This window comes from Lepidochelys olivacea (assembly GCF_965140295.1).
Source record: "Lepidochelys olivacea isolate rLepOli2 genome assembly, chromosome: 5".
In the NCBI taxonomy this organism is placed as follows: Eukaryota; Metazoa; Chordata; order Testudines; family Cheloniidae; genus Lepidochelys; species Lepidochelys olivacea.
This window is the reverse complement of record NC_140415.1, coordinates 45,354,695-45,373,997: the sequence shown is the minus strand read 5'-3', so window position 1 is coordinate 45,373,997 and position 19,303 is coordinate 45,354,695. Positions and strand designations below refer to the sequence as shown.

The 19,303-nt window shown below is 41.9% G+C and overlaps 1 protein-coding gene across 1 annotated transcript in view; it reads left to right on the top strand.

Annotated features, from left to right (window-relative positions):
* The window catches only part of JMY (junction mediating and regulatory protein, p53 cofactor), a 131,539-nt gene that overhangs the window by 99,011 nt on the left and 13,225 nt on the right, over positions 1–19,303 (top strand). The window contains 2 exon segments of the mRNA XM_084628362.1: positions 10,004–10,099; positions 11,145–11,688. Coding sequence (XP_084484488.1) covers positions 10,004–10,099; positions 11,145–11,688 — 640 coding nt within the window.

Below are 19,303 nucleotides of genomic sequence, written 5' to 3'. Positions count from 1 at the left end.
AGCAGAGGTTTTTTCATAGTATAAACTCTTAAGGGTAATAAACATGGGTTTATGGTCAAGGAGGTGTTATCTTCCTGGCATTTGCTTGTCTTTGGGAGACCAACAGAAATCTCATGGAATTTCTTTGTAGCCTGAACATTTTGTGACTTATTAGGTTTAGCTAGTTATGTATTGTTGTTTTCAAGTATTGTGGCTACAATCTACTTGTAGCTATGTCTTCTTATTCAGTAAAGATGCAGACAAGTTTGTAATGACCTATCATCAAAAAATGTATAATTTAATATCATTTTCCATCAATAGTGAGGTCTCTCTGGTACAGTATCCTAAATAAATGGCAAGAAACAATTGCAAAGAAACAAGAAATGTCATTTTTCTTCCAGTTAGGCAAGACTGGCAAATTGTGGTGGTCTATGAATATGAGGTAGTATCCCTGCCATTAACTGCTGAAAGGTTGTTTTGCAAGAAGCAGTGAAATAATATAACTTGGAAAAGTGTAGGAAGGATTTCTTGGCATATTTAAACAGCCAGTGAATCTTGTCTTGTAGTTACATTAGGGTTTGCAGCTGTATTTAAGTTGGGCACAAAATATAGTTAGTCAAAGGCTGTTTATAATACTATCCATCCATGATACTTGTCATTCAGAAACCCATCTAGAATTGGCAGTGGGTGGTGCTATCTGAACAGTAGCTTTCCACCATGTTAATTACAGCCATGCCAAACAACTGAACCTGATGTGGGTTGGTGAATCCACTTGCTTACAAACTTTGGCAAAATTATATTTCAGTCACATTGGCATGTCCACAGTTACCATCCCCCATAGCAGTGTGTAACTGGACATTGAGAATCCTGGGTAACTGTCTCATACTGCGTCAGCAACAGATGTTAGGGATGAAATTATAGTCACTTTCCAAAAAGTTACTTTTTACCTAGTATTAAATAAAACAATATGTAGTCCCAGAATCTCTCAGCCGTATACTTCATGGCATTGTTTCCCCTCACCCTCCCCCCCCATCACAGAGGCTGTATTAGCTGTTTAAATTGTCATATTTCTCTCACAGTTCCTGTTAGATGTGGTGGTTTTTCAAAAGTCCTTATGGGTCTTGGACACTTGTTTATATTTAAATATTTATATTTAGTTACAATATTTGGGACAGAGATGCACCACAATCCAAATAGTCTCTTCGCTGTCAAACATTGATTAAAGTAGTAAAAGTAGACACACTTTATATCATACATGTATGATAAACTTGTCCTGAGATCATGTAACATAATTTGCATCATGAAAGGGCTGCATGTGAAATATCATATGAATTTATATATTGTTTCAAGAAATTGCAAAAATATCAAATTCTCTCTGACGGTGAAAATTGATAGTTTAGTTCAGCTTTTACTATAAAGAAAAGGACTATAAAGAAAAGGTATGTCAAGAAAATTAATTTACTATTTTATTAGTCATATTCTGACATACTGAAATCAGTTTTCCTTGTTTCTGTTGAACACTAAAATAAGCTTTAAAGAGCTTAACAGTGTTGCCATCTCACATGATTTTATCACAAGTTTCTCACTACTTGCTGTTTTTTTCCCATAAATCCCAAGCTTCTGGAGTCAGTGATTATGTGAGAATCTCTGCATTCACATCACAATTCATCTGGTCCACAAACACGATCTGAGGTTGATGGGAGGAAACCATTATTGACAATACAGGGTTCTATCATTTGGGCTATCAGCAGCTCCCAGGGTATTCACAAAGTGCCTAACTGTTGTAGCTGCCTACCTCAGAAAAATGTGTACCCAAGTATTCCCGTACTTGGATAACTGGGTAAATTTGGGGGACATCACAAAAAGTGGAGGAAAACGGTCAACATATCCTTCAATTATCTGTCATCTGAGCCTATTAATAAACAAAGAAAAGTCTGTATTGATCTTCTCTCAGAGAATAGAATTCACCGGAACTGTATTAGACTCCATCACAGCTAGCTCCAGAAACGTTCCAAATAATGCTCCAGTTATATAATCGACCTCCCCACCAATCCCCAAGCCTACCAACTGATCTCTGTCAGAATTTGCATCAAGTGGCTAGGCTTCATGGCATCATGCATCTTTGTCTCTCAACATATGAGATTTCATCTGAGAAATGTGCAGGGCTGATTGGGATCAGTATACTGACGAAGCAAACATCACCTGCATGTGTTAGTATACATCCCAACCAAGGTCCTCTAGTCACTGAATTGGTGGGTGGACCTCACAGCTACTTGTAAGGGAGTCTCCTTTGCCACAGCTCCTCCATCAAAGATTCTTGTAACAGATGGTTCTGCACTGGACTGGGGAGCCCACATAGGCAGGTTAACAGTTGAGTGAGCTTGGTCCGCTTCGGACAAGTCCCTCCACATAAACATACAAGAGTTAAGTGCCATCTACAAACCTCTGAGGTTTTCTTCAAGAAATAAAAGGCCTTACTATTCAAGTAACAATGGACAACACAACCACTGTATTTTTTATAAATATAAACAAGGAGCAAGATCCTTCCTCCTTATGCAGAGAGGCGGTAAGATTGTGGAAATTCTCTATCCTCCATGGCATTATCTTGACCGCTATGCACTTCCCTGGGATCCACAGTGTGCTAGCAGACACTAAGCAGATGATTTGTAAATCGTCACAAGAGTTCCTTAAAACATGAAGACATTCACACCATCCCCTCAGAAGGGGTTTCACTTGTATGATCCTGTTCACAACAAAGACAAAAAGTATCATCATTTCTGTTCAAGGGAAGGATAAAAAGCCCAGGAGCCAAATAAGATGCATTTTTAGTCACGGATCTTAGGCCTATTCTGCGCATACCCCCGCTTCCTCTCCTGCCAAGAATAATAAAGCAGATCAAGCAAGAAGCAGCCAGATTACTTATGATAACCCCAGCACACCCCAGGCAGAGCCTCTTGATGTGACCACCCATAACCTTACCTCTAATTTTGGATCTGTTCTCTCAGAATCTTGCGTGGCTTCATCTGGCGGCATGGATGCTGAATGGTTAACTTCCTCAGAGAGGGGGTGGGTGTGTGTGGTGTGTGTATTCTCCTCTGACGTGCAGAACTAATACACAGTAGAAAGGAGTCTACCAGGTCTACATTCCCAGTAAAATCAAAGAGATTTTGCAAATCGGCGCTACAACATCTGTCACCATCAAAATCTCAGATTCTTATTATTCATGACTACTTATTACACCTTAACAAATTGGGGCTTTGATTAAGGTCTCTGCAAATACTCTTAGCAGCCATCTCATCCCCCTATACTTGGATCCGCAGTGTTCTCTCACCCAGTGATGAAGAGATTTATGAAAGGTTTAACAAAAGTTTTTCCTCCAGTAAAAGACTGTTATGGTGTAAAGGAGCGGACTCACCCCTGCAGCGCCTTCTGCTAGTTATTGGGGAATTAGCTCTTTCCAGTGCGGAGCGCCCTCTGCAGGCCGGTGATCCGCTACAGCTCTGACCCCCGTGTCCCTCACAGACCCCCGGCAGCACCCCCACACTCTACCTCTGGGTCTCCCCTTCCTGGGGAACCCCCAACCCAACCTCTGCCTCCCAGTACCTCTGTGGGCCTTGGCCCAGGCCCTACAGCCTGGGGAGTTGCCAGCCTGGAGCGCCCCACTCAGCCTGCTCCTTCCCCAGCACTGCATCACCCTCAGTACCCTGTCAGGCAGGCAGCCAGGCCCTGTTCTCTCCCAGCCTGGAGAGAGACTCCTTGGGCCTCTGCCTCACAGCCTTTTTATACAGGCCATTCAGCCATCCCAGCAACAGCCCTCTCCGGGGCTGCTTTTAACCCCTTCTATTTTAGGAGCAGGGTAGCCACCTCGCTATACACAGTTTGGGATTTAAATCTAGTTCTGTTAGGGCTTGTGTGCTCATGCTTCAAACCCTGGCTCACATGCTCTTTTCCATCTTGCATTTAGGCAACTTTCCTGGTGACAAGAACATCAGATAGGGGAGTTGCATTGGTGGCAGGCCTGCAAACACACTTTTCCACAAGAACAAGGTTTCCATAAAATCATGCCCCAAGTTTCTATCTAAAGTGGCTTCAGAGTTTTATTTAAACCAGGTAATTGATTTTTTTCCAAAGCCACATTCTGATAAAGGGTAACAGGGGTTACATTAATTAGAAAGTACTCTAACCACATTTATTTTGACAGAATTAAAGACTTCAGAAAGTCTCCTAGATTGGTTGTAGTTTATGGAGAAAGTCACACAAAGAATCTCCAGTTGGATCTCCACATGTATGAGACTTTATCAGCTGGTTAGTAAACCCCCACCTGATAAAATACTTACTCATTCAGTAAGAGCTCAATTCACTCTGGTGTTCTCTCTCAGGAACCTACTGATTTGAGACACCTGTGAAGCAGCAATGTGGTCTTCTGTCCACACATTCACTCAGCACTATGTCATTTCACAGGCTTGCAGAGATGATGCCATCTTTGGTAGAACTGTGCTTCATTTTCTGTTTAACAGATCATTGCTTGGGAGTCACCAACAGTTGAACATACATACATATATCAAACAATCACTCGAAGAACCTGTTACATGTATACTAACTGTGGTTACTTTTGAGATGTATAGTCCATACATATATTCCATAACCAGCCATCCATCCCCACTAGTGTGGAGTCTTTCATCACTGATTCTGCTGGTGGTGAGACAGTTGTGTGGTTGGGATGACCCTTTCCTTTATGCCCTTGATTTGGAAGCACAATGACATGCAGGGCGCATGTACTACCCCAGTCTCTGGCTCAAGCACATTGGGTGTGCACCCATCAGCAGTGGACTATATATGTATATGTGAAAAATACATCTTGAAGAACCACAGGTTCTGTGCAGGTATGTATGTGTTTGTTTTTCCTCCTCGGCTTTTCTATGATGCTCATGACTCTAGTATGAATGTTTCACAAACATTAATGAATGTGTCTTCACAACACCCCTGCGAGATGAGGGGGTGATATTATCTCCATTTTCTGATGGGGAAATGGAGGCACAGAGGGATTAAAATGAAAAGTGTTCTCTGAGTTTAAAAGGTGCTCAATTTGAGGTGCTTAGCACCTGATTCTTAGTGTACGTAGCATTATATAGCACTTCAAGCACAGTTCCTAATGACTGCAGTTGCAATTATGAGTGCTTAGCACGTCTGCAAATCACACCTCAGCATATCAAGTTTGACACCCAGAAAATAAGGAATACACAATCTGGGTATGTCTGCACAGCAATTAGATACCCATGGCTGGCCTGTGCCAGCTGACTCGGGTTCGCAGGGCTCGGACTACAGGGCTGTTTCATTGCAGTGCAGATTTCCGGGCTCAGGCTGCAGCCCAAACTGTAGGACCCTGTGAGGTGGAAGAGTCCCAAAACTTGGGCTGCAGCCTGAGCCTGGAAGTCTACACTGCAATGAAACAGCACCGGGAGGCCAAGTCAGCAGGCAAAGGCCACCTGTGGGTTTTTCTTCACAGTGTAGACCTATCTTAGTGACCACCTGTGAAAAATCTGGTTTATGTGACTTGTCTAGCATCACACAGGAACTCTGTGACAGAGGCAGGGATAGAATCCAGGTCAGCATTCAGCTGCCTTAACCATGAGACTGTTTTTCCTCTTCCTGCAATTCCCTGCCTCAGCTTCCCTCTTCATCTACAAGTGAGGCAAGGGATCCTGTCAATAGTCTCCTTCACTATATAACCCTGCGCATGTCCATCCTGTGCAATGAACAAGGCAGGGACCTGTGGAAAAAACAGTATGTGATCTGTATCATATTGCCTAAGTAAAAGGGGGCTGAATCTTAATTTTGGCATATCTTAACTTTTGACTGTTTGACTTTTCAGCTTTAATGCTCTGTTAATGTAGTTTTTATATGTAATTTCCTCTGTGTTTAAAAAAGCAAACCAAAAAAAAATCAAATGCCATTATGTGGCTTATATTGATGTCCACGTGGGTTGTCAGCAGAGTTGGAACCTCTAGATCCATCACACAGATCTCTGCCATTTGAGCTTATGGAATAACTAAGAGCAATAGTAGGTTGTCGTCTCCTATGTGGACACACAGGAGAGGGATGAGAGACACTCTGCCAGGGGGTTTCCCAGATGTTGCTGACAGCAGAGGAATGGTGAAACTCATGAATCTTGGGTTCTATTCCAGGCTTTGGGAGGAGTATTTTCTTGTGGGCACAGACACTTCTTTCTCTTTCACCTCACCTCTCCTCATCCCACCCCAAACTTGATGCTTTCTGTTGTGGTCCCTCCAACCTGTCCCAGTCCTGTCTCTTTCCTGCCTGGGGCTCCTTGTCCTTGTCCCCTACACCTTGCTGTCCCAGTCTGTCTCCACTCCTCAGGGTTTTCATCCCATTTTCAATCTCCCTGCCCAGCCAGTCCCAGTTCTCCCCTGCACCCTAGCTCGTTGGCTGATCTCAGTGTCCTCTCCATCCCTGGACAATTGGCTTCCAACTCCTCATCCTCATTTCCACCATTGGCTCCCAGACTCCTTCCTCCCACCAAATCCCAGTGACAGTTTCTATTCCTCTCACTTCCTCCCTCTCTCCTCCATTCCAAATTGATCCTTTGTATTTCTTCCTCTCCCCCACCTCCAGTCTGGCTCTTGTACCCTGTGCATTCAAGTCAGGTGGATTCCTCCTCCATGCTGTGTGGGTACCAGACGAGGAGCATTATTGAGAGTACAGAAGAGAGAAGCCCCTGGTTGTCATTTCTGCTGCCCAACTCCACTCCAGCTGAGAATAGCAGCAGTTGCAAGGAAGGTCCAGCTCTGCCCCTGTAGTTCTGGTGGATTATGCTCTGTGCAGATGGTGGACAGTCTGGTCAGGACTAAGAGCTGAGAGGCTCGAGCATGCTTGGTGAGGATGGAATATTCAGGGAGTTTAGCGACTAAAACCTAAATCTCTAGAATTTTTTTTGTACAGTTTATTTTCATAGACTTATAACTTGGCCAAATTTAGGTGGCAAAAGGCATATCCCTCGCACAAAGGACAATCCCTGCCAAATTTCAGGTACCTGCTTCAAAGCCTGGCACAACCACTTTTTATCGACAAAGTGGCTAGAATCTTTTAACATGGGCAAAATAACATTTTTTCCTTGCCGAGTTCTCAGAAATGACTAAACTGTTCTGACTTTAAAACTCCAAAAAAAAAATTCAGCACGAGGTAGATACTTAGTATGGAAAACTTCAGCAGAAATGGTAAAACTTTGGCAAAGTTATAAATAACTGAAAACAAGGTCTTATAATGGGAAGTGTTGGCCAACCTTCAAAAAGGCAGAGCCACCAGTTCCACCTGTAATATTTTTATGAATTAATTGGTATTTCTGTTTGTACTTGCATTGTCTTTTGGCAGTCACATATTGAGGAATAGCATACTGGGGTTGGGATTGAGGGAGTTGAACTGCTTCCCCTCATACAAAATTTTGCAATATGCATCTTCACATTTGCCAGTGCAAATACTTTTATCTGGGGGAGGGGGAACCAAACCTTCAGTCCTCTGTGGAGAAAGAAGTGGTTCAGGACTATTTAGAAAAGCTGGACGAGCAGAAGTCCATGGGGCTGGATGCACTGCATCCAAGGGTGCTAAAGGAGTTGGCGGATGTCATTGCAGAGCCATTGGCCATTATCTTTGAAAACTCATGGCGATCGGGCAAGGTTCCGGATGACTGTAAAAAGGCTAATGTAGTGCCCATCTTTTAAAAAGGGAAGGAGGAGGATCTGGGGAACTACAGGCCAGTCTGCCTCACCTCAGTCCCTGGAAAAAATCATGGGTGATCAGGAACAGTCAGCATGGATTCACAAAGGGCAAGTCATGCCTGACTAACCTAATTGCCTTCTATGATGAGATAACTGGCTCTGTGGATAAGGGGAAAGCAGTGGACGTGTTATTCCTTGACTTTAGCAAAGCTTTTGATATGGTCTCCCACAGTATTCTTGCCAGCAAGTTAAAGAAGTATGGGCTGGATGAATGGACTATAAGGTGGATAGAAAGCTGGCTAGATTGTCAGGCTCAGTGGGTAGTGATCAATGGCTCCATGTCTAGTTGGCAGCCAGTATCAAGACGAGTTCCCCAAGGGTCGGTCCTAGGGCTGGTTTTGTTCAATATCTTCATTAATGATCTGGAGGATGGTGTGATTTGCACCCTCAGCAGGTTTGCAGATGACACTAAACTGGGAGGAGAGGTAGATACGCTGGAGGGTAGGGATAGCATACAGAGGGACCTAAACAAATTAGAGGATTGGGCCAAGGAAATCTGATGAGGCTCAACAAGGATAAATGCAGAGTCCTGCACTTAGGAAGGAAGAATCCCATGCACTGCTACAGTCTAGGGATTGAGTGGTTAGGTAGCAGTTCTGCAGAAAAGGGGTTACAGCTGAGGAGAAGCTGGATATGAGTCAACAGTGTGCTCTTGTTGCCAAGAAGGCTAAACGGCATTTTGGGCTGTATAAGTAGGGGCATTGCCAGCAGATCGAGGGACGTGATCATTCCCCTCTATTTGGCATTGGTGAGGCCTCATCTAGAGTACTGTGTCCCATTTGGGCCCCAAACCACAAGAAGGAAAAATTGGACAGAGTCCAGCAGAAAGCAACAAAAATGATTAGGGGGCTGGAACATGTGACTTACAAGGAGAGGCTGAGGGAACTGGGCTTATTTAGTCTGCAGAAGAGAAGAGTGAGAGGGGATTTGATAGCAGCCTTCAACTACCTGAAGCGGGGTTCCAAAGAGGATGGAGCTAGGCTGTTCTCTGTGGTGGCAGATGACAGAACAAGAAGCAATGGCCTCGAGCTGTAGTGGGGGAGGTTTAGGTTGGATTTTAGGAAAAACTTTTTCACTAGGAGGGTGATGAAGCACTGGCATGGGTTACCGAGGGAGGTGGTGGAATCTCCTTCCTTAGAGGCTTTTAAGGTCAGGCTTGACAAAGCCCTGGCTGGGATGATTTAGTTGAGGATTAGGTCCTGCTTTGAGCAGGGGGTGGACTAGATGACCTCCTGAGGTCTCTTACAACCCTGATATTCTATGATTCTATGAAACCTACTTTATCCCTAATTTGACTGCAAATGGGTTTTAAAAGAATTCTTTTACACCAGAAAAAGTGAACCATTAAATGGATTCACTTTTCACAAGTGTATAGACTGGCATTTTAATGTTTAGACTGGACATGTATCAATGTAACTAATAGTCTTCTGTTTGCTCATCATTTTTCTTAATCACCTAAATTCAGTTCTAAACATATGAAAGTAGGAGACCAATAGTACCAGTCTGAGCCAAGAATGACATTGGCAATGCTGTGCAATCTTTCCCATACTTTTGTTAATGTATTTCAGCCAGCATTTGCACTCCTGCTTTTCTAGTGGTGGACATCTAGAGCCAAAGAATATGTTTTGATGAATTTTGTGGGCAAATTAAGATCAGTTTTGTAGCAGCATAAATTGAGAAAAAATTTGAAACCTGAGGTCTCATTAGGGAGCCTTTAAATCCATTTAATCTTCCAACTGCATTAATTCCTTACAGGCAACCTGTTTCATAGTCAGACCGTGAATGCCAAAGCACACTTGTTTTTTAAACAATTACTTTTTCAGTTTAGTTTTATTTACTTAATAACATATGATCTTCCACACTGGATCAAACAGTGGCCCATTGAGTCCTATATGTTATCTCCAACAGTAGCTAGTCTTGGCTGCTTCAGAGAGACAAAATCTGCAGTAGGCAGTTATGGGATAACTAGTCCCCAGGGCATTATACTTCTGGCTCCCAAAAGTTAAAGTTTGGTTTATGCCCTGAAGTTCGAGTGTTTATATACCTTTCAAAATTCTTGTTTACTTTACTTTTGTAACTTAGGATATTCTTGTTATTCATATACATATCTAATCTTGATAAGAGTAGAATCCTGATAAGCTCTTGGCCTCAACAATACCTTGAATTTGAATTCTTATGATGTACGTTGTTCTGTACATGGTAACTGATGTGGTTTTGATGTCCTTTCTTAGAAGCAAGATCAGCTGCAAGATGAAGAGGAAAAAAAGAGCTCCTGGGTTAGTCAGGAGCGACAGAAAACACTGGACAGACTTCGCACGTTTAAACAGGTAACAAGTAATGACCACTCTTCTTCTTCGTGTAGCATTTATTTTTTAAAATATGCTTCAGTTATATTCTGGTAATATCCTGAGAGAGATCTGTTCTTCTTTAAATACTTAAAGCATTCATTTTGGGAATAGGTGTTAAAATTCCCGTAGTCTAAGATTTAAGCGGAAATAAGGTACAGCATTAGATAAAATTCTTTGGATGTTTTGCAGCATAGTTCTGTGCTTAACCTCCATCTTCTCAGTTTCTCTCCTGTTAATATTTACAGGAAAATAATCAGGAACTGAAGCAGGGTCTTTCCTTTCCTTATATAGATATGATCCAGGTGCTGTTTGCACATGTATTGGATCATGTGACCTGTTGTTTGCAATACCATAGTACCTAAAAGTCCCTGTCTCAAAGAGCTTACAACCTAATACCAGACAAGAGATAACAGATGGGTGCAGACGGGAGTACAAGAGAATGACACAATATTAACTCCTTTTAATGGTTCCTGGCCTATGCATCTAAGACTGAACAAGTAATAAAATTGGAGAATTTCTATTAGCAAGAAATCTTGTTTAGTAGTGATATAAAAAATGAGTCTTTCCACCCGAATTGCTTGCAAGGCTGCTAGAAACTTACAGCTTCTATACACTAGTAAATTCACAAACTGAAGCAATAGGATATTAATCAAGTAATTAATGGTTACATTATGTATAGTATATCCATATGGATAGGATCTATGTAGCTTTGTAAAAATGTTATGTTTTAAGTCATTTGTGGTAATTTAAAAAAAAAATACACATTTGGCCCAGTTTTCAAAAGCAGCCTTTAATTTCACCTTCAGCAGTTTGTATGCACAGTTGCAATTTGAAAGGACACAAACTGGGGGGGAAGGAGGGGCAAATACAATAGCAAAAAAAAGAACAAAAATAGCAAAATCAAGAACAAAAAAAAGTGAGTTTCCTTGTCACAAAGGCAAAATCACCTGATCACATGTTCTTTAGTTTCTAGTATAGTATATTGCATACACTGATCTAATTTTAAATAACTGTTTCCTTTTAGCGGTACCCTGGGCAAGTAATACTTAAATCAACCAGACTGCGACTGGCACATGCAAGAAGTAGTAGTACACCCAGCTCAGTGCCCTATGTAGATCAACCTCAATCTCTGCCAGTAACCACACAGATCCAAAAGAAAACTGAGGACGTGGAACTGGGAAAAGTAATCCAGCCTTTACAAACCCAGGAGCCCAGAAGCTTAGAACAACCTGAAGATAGTTCGTTACCACCCAATGGCATTACCTCTGAACTGTCTCATCATACTACTCCTCCACTTCTTGCCAGTAATGAGCTTCAGCCAGATACTGTTACTGTAGTTCCACTTCCGCCTCCTTTGCCGCCACCGCCACCACCGCCTCTGCCTATCAAGGAAGATTCTACTGAATCCTTAGAGAAAAGTGACAGCCCTGTTAAACAGGAGAGTGAGGATAAGGGAGTCCCGCAGTCTACCACTGTCCCATCAGCACATCTTTTTGATAGCAGTCAGTTAGTCAGTGCCAAGAAGAAACTTAAGAAGACCGATCTAGAGGGTTTACAAAGGAGGAGAGGTAATATTTTTGTTTATATTTATTTAAACATAATTAACTGCTAAGGAATGTACTTGTAGTCATTTTGTTTCCCCCTTTTTTGATTGCTGTGTAGAAAAGGTTATGTTGGATTTTATATATAATTATCAATACAACACTTGTTTTAATGCCCTTGACTGAAAAGTTTGGTGAAATCAAGTGGTGGGAATTTGTACTGTAGTGTATGCTGTTGATTCAGTTATATCTAACTCCACATAAACTGCAAATTGTACTTGAGGATGCAGTCTGTTTTTCAGTTGACAGACATTACATAACAGACGTCTTTAGATCAGACCTGGGTGCAAAAACTTCTGCAGTATACAAAAATTAAATTAATTGTAGTACTTACCTTATCTGTCTCACTCTGCCACCTTTGTGTATCCTTTCTCTTCCCACCAAACGAGTTAGTGTGGGCAGCCTTGAATAAACCCCCACAGATTGCTAGTTAGAAATTAAATAAACATTGAGACATAGGTGATGAATTTTAAAATTTTAGTACTTAATTTTCATTGTTTCCTCTGGGAAGCATGGGAAAACAGTCTTTCCTTACCAACTTGGGTTGGAATCCTTGCTCCAAGAAGTCGATAGGAGTCTTCCCATTGACTTAAATAGAGCCAGGATTTCACACTTTGTACTTTTCATTTAGCAAACTTAGTTTTCTAAAATACCTACCCTTCTGGCTCTGTGCCAGTACTGTGATTTAATTAACCTTAACTAAAAGTGTGCTGAGAAGTAGTCAGACATAAGTGAAGCTCCTTTTGTGCCTCATGCACAGAGCTATGGTAGTGACTCGATGGAGCCTTTATTTGTACCCCTTATTGTTAATCACCTAACTCCTTCAAAAAGGTGATGCTTTTAACTTCTCCTACCACAAAAGAATTCTCTACTATTGTAAGCGCACAAAAGCCCTGATCCTGCAAGGATGTCTATGTGTGGAGACCCATGCACCTGTGCAGCTTTCTATTGAAGTCATCTATGCCCCAGAGCTCTGGCTGCATGAAACTCCATGTCTAATATACCCATGTGTTTGTAGGTGGGATGATCCTTACTCTCTAGAATTCTGTTTTACATCGATTTTAGGGATTGCAAAATCTGTGCGAAATAAATTTGTTTAGTATTAATATGGAATCTCACTAATGCCTCAGCGGTTAATTCTGTAACTTTGTCTGTTTTTAACTCCCTTTTTGGCTTTTTCCAAAAACTTCTTTTGGACTGAAATTCTTAGTGGTCGGTCTGAAGCTAGAAAGGAAACTTTTGGGACAATTGAAGTATATTAGTCAAGCTTAAAGCTTAAAACATTTTTCAGTGTTTGGAAAATGTCCTCAAAATTTTGCAAAAAGAAAAGGGGTACTTGTGGCACCTTATTTGAGCATAAGCTTTCGTGAGCTACAGCTCACTTCATCGGATGCATACTGCATACCAAGTACCGAGTTCACCCAGAGCTCTAGACTTGCCAATGACTTCCTGCCACATACCGCCCTTTCTGTCATCTGAGTCAAAAAGTGAGCAAGAGGACCTGGCTTCCCGCCTCTCTTCTCACTTGCCATACAGAGCCCAGTTCTGCTATGGACATTGGGCACACTGCCCCTCTGACCCACAGCCTTCCTGGTTTGGGCAACTGTGGTACCAACCACTGGGCCCCTTCCCATCACAATAGCCATACAGGGACCCTTGGGGGCCTGATGCCTTTGGGCCTGCCATTACCTCTAGTGTGGCCTTCCAGCAGCCAAGGAAGTACCCTCCTTCAGCTGCTGCCTCAAGGGCCTGTGAACCCCCCGAGCATCCAAGGGAGGAACTAGAGGCCAAAGTTGAGGAGGAAGTCACTCCTCAAGCCCACTTCTTGTCATTGTCACCAGACAAGACAGCGATGTCCCCCTGCCATCAATGGTGGATGACTTTAAACTGTACCAAGACTTGGCACGGAGGGTGGCAGAGGCACTACAAGTACCACTATAAGAGGTGACTGGATGAATAACACCACAAGCTGGTGGACATTGTACATTCCTCCACTTCTTCCAGAGTGGCCATCCTATTAATGATGCTCTGCTGGACCCCCCCAAGGAGATATGGCAGACCCCTGCATCCACTCCACCAACTTGCGAGCGGGTGGACAAGAAATATTACATGCCACCAAAAGACACAGAATTTCTGTTCTCACACCTACCTCCCAATTCGATCATTGTGGATGCAGTTAATTCTAAGGGCTGCCAACACCCAGTTTAAGTCCACCCCTTATGACTGGGACTGGAAGTGCCTAGACCTTTTTGGCAGGAAGGCTTACTCCTTGGCCAGCCTCCAGTTCAGAGTGGCAAACTATCAGAGCTATGCAAAGCTTAATTATTTTATTGAACAGCTCCCCAATTCTCATAAGCAGCAATTTAAGGCCTTAGTCAATGAGGGCCAACTGGTGGCTAAAACATCTCTCCAGTCTGCACTCAATGCAGCTGACAGGGCAGCTCATTCTACCTCAATTGCCATTGTGATGAGATGGGCCTCATGGCTTCACCTATCCCTCTTCCCAAAGGTGGTCCAACTGACTGTGGAGGACCTCCCTTTTGAAGGGATGAAATTATTTGTCGATGAGACTGATGCCTCCCTCCAGACATTAAAAAATTCAAGGTCCACTCTTCGATCCCTCATGATCTGTACACCTGGGTACAAAAGAAAGTACAGCACTCAGCCAGCATTCAAGCCTCTCTCATCGCAATACTCATCTCAATATTCATTTAAATATTCACAGAGATCTTGTGAACCCCAGAGGAAGAAGCCCAGGTTCCCAAATAGAAGGCGTCGGGATCTCAGCAAATTTCCTCTCAACCCTCTCACCTCGAAGAGACAGTTTTGAAGGGTTGGTCGAGGTGCCCGTAGAACACTCTCCTCACTGCTGCATCACACTGGAAAACCCCACCCATCCCTTTGGCGACCATCTCTCTCTATTCCTCAGCACCTGGGAACAGATAATCTCTGACAACCAGGTGCTGGAGATCATCTGGGATGGATACTCCATCCATTTCTCCTCCTTCCTTCCTCCATGATGGTTTGTGGACAACTCTACTGGAAAAGGCCTAACAGAACTGTTTATGAACGTTTTGAATGAGAATAAAATAAAGCTTCAGGATGCTGCGGCCAAGGCTACAGCAGTGGCGTGAACCTGAGGGGAAGAAACGGTGTCCAGGCAAGGATCCTTGCGCTGAGTTCAAAACCCTTTTTGTGTGCCTTGTGGCTGCCATTCCCTCAACTTGGTTGTGTTAGATACAGTGTCATCATCTTTAGAATCAGTATCTTTCTTCAGAGTACTGCAAAGGATATGTCTTGTTTTCAGCATCAGCTGTCAAGTGGAAGATCCTCATGGACAATGTTACAAATCTAACTGTGAAGCGGCTAAGTGACGCTTGCTGGGAGAGCCACATTGACAGCATAAGGCCAGTGATGTACCAAATGACTGAGGTTTACAACGCCTTAATGGAACTGGTGCAGTTGAGTAAAGCTGAGGCCAGGATCTGACATAAGGCACAAAGCCTGACAAACCAGATCATTGATTTCAAATTTCTGGTCTCAGTTGTCATTTGGCACGATATCCTGTTCCAAGTAAATGTAAGCAAGGCATTACAAACTCAGTCCATGGACATCGTGACAGCTACTACTTTGATAAGAAGCTGCCTTGCTTTCGTTGTGGTCTACAGAGACAACGGATTCCAAGGAAATGTGGAAAACTTAGGAGTTGAGCCTGTCTTCAAGGAAACTCATATTTATCAGAAGAAAAGACAATTTGGTTACAAGGGCAGAGATAAGGTGATGGTAAGCTTGGAAGAAAGATTAAAGAGGGAGTTTTTTACTCACTCGTTGAAACTGCTTGAATGTCCATCGAAGAAAAGTTTGGACAAGTGAAGCCTCACAAAAAGACCTGGGTCTTTTTGTATGACCTCAATAAGCTGCTGGCAGACAAGAAAACACACTTGAACAATTTATATGGACCTTCACCAGACCCTGACACATGGGGAATGTTTGGATGTCAATGATAAAGACCTCTGTCAAACTGGACAACATCTGCCACATTTTGCAACACAGGAAGCACTCTCCACTTCAAGTTCTCCAATTCATTTATGATGCAGAGCTGAAAGAGACTTTTCCTAATGTCTGGATAGCTTTAAGGAGTCTTCTTACGCTGCTGGTCATAGTCGCAGGTCGTGAGCACTGTTCCCTGTAAGCTGTGCGCATGAGTGCGCGCCCAGACCCTAAACCCTGCGCACACAGTGAAACACCGCTTGCACAAAAATTTGCACAGAAGCAAAACAATTTGCACAGAAGAAATTTTTTTGCACACATGGCCTATCAAAAATTAGAGGGAACATTGGTGGTGAGTGCAGTTTTTTGAAGCTCAGGCTCATTAAAACATATCTTGTATCGACAGTGGCTGATGAGAAACTGACATCACTTGCTGTTTTGTCGCTTGAAAATGCCAGTGGCCAGTCTTTGGATCTCTCTGACTACTGTGCTTCAGTTTGCGAGGGCAAAGGTGGAAAAAAGCGACCTTTTGAACTAAAGGACTAGGGTTAACATTCTAAGGCTGTCACTTACTGTAACACTATTTAATACTGATCCACACAATATTGGTGCACAGTTCAATTTTTTATGTTAATACATTTCAGTTATTCCTAAAATTTAAAAGTTTCTATAAGCTTAGAGGAAATGAATTTTTTTTATTTTCCTGTATGTGGCATGAATAAATTCAGATTTATGGATCCTAGCATGCAAATGTATTGTCTTTTATATGACAGGGATAAATCATGCACTTAAATCGTGCATCAAAGCCATGAAATGGGCTACAAATGCAATAAAAAATAAGGTATTGAAAAGTTTAACAAGTGGAGGGGAGGGCGCTGAAGATAATCCTCACCTGGGGTGCCATTTGGTCTAGGCCGGCCCTGAAGACACTTACAGATGTTGTCATCTGGTGAAAAATGAGAGTTGATAGAGCTTGTAACCGCTGTCAGCTCTTCACTAAGAGAAGTGCAGCAGTTATAATATATGCACCATAGGACTCATTAGTTATAAATTCTGCTTCTAGCCCTCTCTTGGTGAACTCAGTTGCCGAGTACTGTGCACCGGTGTGGACAAGAAGCTGCCATACTCAATTTATGGATAGGCAGCTGAATAAGACCATGCAAATGATCATGGGAACTTTAACATCAGCACCTCTACCGTAGCTTTCAGTATTAGCAAACATCGAACCTTCAGCCACTGAGAGAGAGCTACAGCACAAGAACTTAACTGTGCCAAAGACTATCCAGAACTTCCCATCCAGCCAGGTTAACATACGTATGGATAACATACCCCAACAATACCTGAAATCGCAAAAACCACTATGGATCACATATGACTATCTCATTTCTCTGGATCCAGCCAGGGAATGGCAAAGTGTCTGGGTCTCATTTACCATTCCAAACAAGCACATTATTACTGACTCAACAAGCCGCCCTCCCGTTTCAACCCTCTACACAGACTTTAGATCACACTGAACTGCACCTGAACAAACCATGAAAGGTGCAGCTATCCTTGATACATAAGTGGAAAACCAAAGACTCCCCTTTTTGTGACTGCAGAGAGACCATCCAAACCATTGAACACCTCATAAGCAGATCAGACAAGCTTAGAATGTACCCTAATGTATTTTTCTTTACAAAAATCTGAGCTAGCTTGACCAGATTTGGGCAGATTTTCACAGAGGAGGGACTTCAAAAGGCATATCTCTGACAGCCCAAGTCCCTGCTCCAAAGCATAGCAATGCTAGACCTTTCTTACGAAAAGCTCACTAGGTTTTGTTTTTTGCATAGACAAACAACATTTTTCCTCAGTCTTGTTCTCAGAAGCAGCTAAACAATTTTGGGTGAAATTTGCCAAAGAAGTTGAGCTTGAGGCAGAACCTGATATGGAAATTATCAACCCAAATGGTTGGTTTCACAGTTTATAAGCAACTGAAAACAGAACTTAATAATAGGGGCTACCAGTCCCATCTCTAATTGTATGTGTAATTTGATATCCAGTTATATATAAATTAGGGCTGTCCGTCACGATTAACTCAAAACAAATGTTAAAAAATAAATCATGATTAATCACACTGTTAAACAATAAATAGAATATCAATTTAAATTATAAATATTTTGGATGTTTTTCTATATTTTCAAATATATTGATTTCAGTTACAACACAGAATAAGTGTACAGTGCTCACTTTATAGTATTATTTTTTATTACAAATATTTGCCCTATAAAAAGATAAACCAAAGAAATAGTATTTTTCAGTTCACCTCATACAACTACTATAGTGCAATCTCTTTATCATGAAAATGCAACTTAGTTTTTTTTTACGTAACCACACTAAAAAACAAACCTATGTAAAACTTTAGAGCTTACAAGTCCACTCAGTCCTACTTCTTGCTCAGCCAGTCTCTAAGACAAATGAGTTTGTTTACATTTATGGAAGATAATGCTGTTGTAGCTGGCATTGCAAGGTATTTATGTGCCAGATATGCTAAACATTCATATGTCCCTTCGTGCTTCGGCTACCATTTCAGAGGACATGCTTCTATGCCGATGATGCTTGTTTAAAAAAAATGCAATAATTCAATTTGTGACTGAATTCCTTGGGGGAGAATTGTATGTCTTCTGCTCCATGGTTTTACCCGCATTCTGCTATATACTTCATGTTATGGTAGTCTCAGATGATGACCCAGCATATGTTGTTCAAGTTAAGAACATTTTCATTGCAGATCTGACAAAAGATAAAGAAGGTACCAATGTGAGATTTCTAAAGATAGCTATAGAACCTGACCCAAGGTTTAAGAAACTGAAGTGCATTCCGAAATCTGAGCGGGATGAGGCATGGAACATGCTATCGGAAGTCTTAAAAGAGCACACTTCAATTTGGAAACTACAGAACATGAGCCACCAAAAAAAGAAAATGTTCTGTTGGTGGCATCTGACTCAGATGATGAAAATAAATGTGCGTTGATCCACACTGCTTTGGATCGTTATTGAGCAGAAGCTGTCATCAGCATGGAAGCATGTCCTCTGGAATAGTGGTCGAAGCGTGAAGGGGCATACAAATGTTTAGCATACCTAACAAGTAAATACCTTGCAATGCTGGCTACAACAGTGCCATGGCAATGTCTGTTTTCACTTTCACGTATCATTGTAAATAACAAGCCGGCAGCATTATCTTCTTTAAATGTAAACAAACTTGTTTATCTTAGCGATTGGCTGAACAAGAAGGAGGACTGAGCGGACTTGTAGGCTCTAAAGTTTTACATAGTTTTATTTTTGAGTGAAATTATGTAACAAAAATTCTACATTTGTAAGTTGCACTTTCACGACAGAGATTGCACTACAGTAGCTGTATGAGATGAATTGAAAACTGTTTGATTTCTCTCTTTGACAATGCAATTATTTGTAATCAAAAATAATATAAAGTGAGCACTGTACACTTTGCATTGTGTTGTAATTTAAATCAATATATTTGAAAATGTAGAAAAATCCAAAAATATTTAAATAAATTGTATTCTGTTTAATAGTGTGATTAAAACTGGGATTAATCGTGA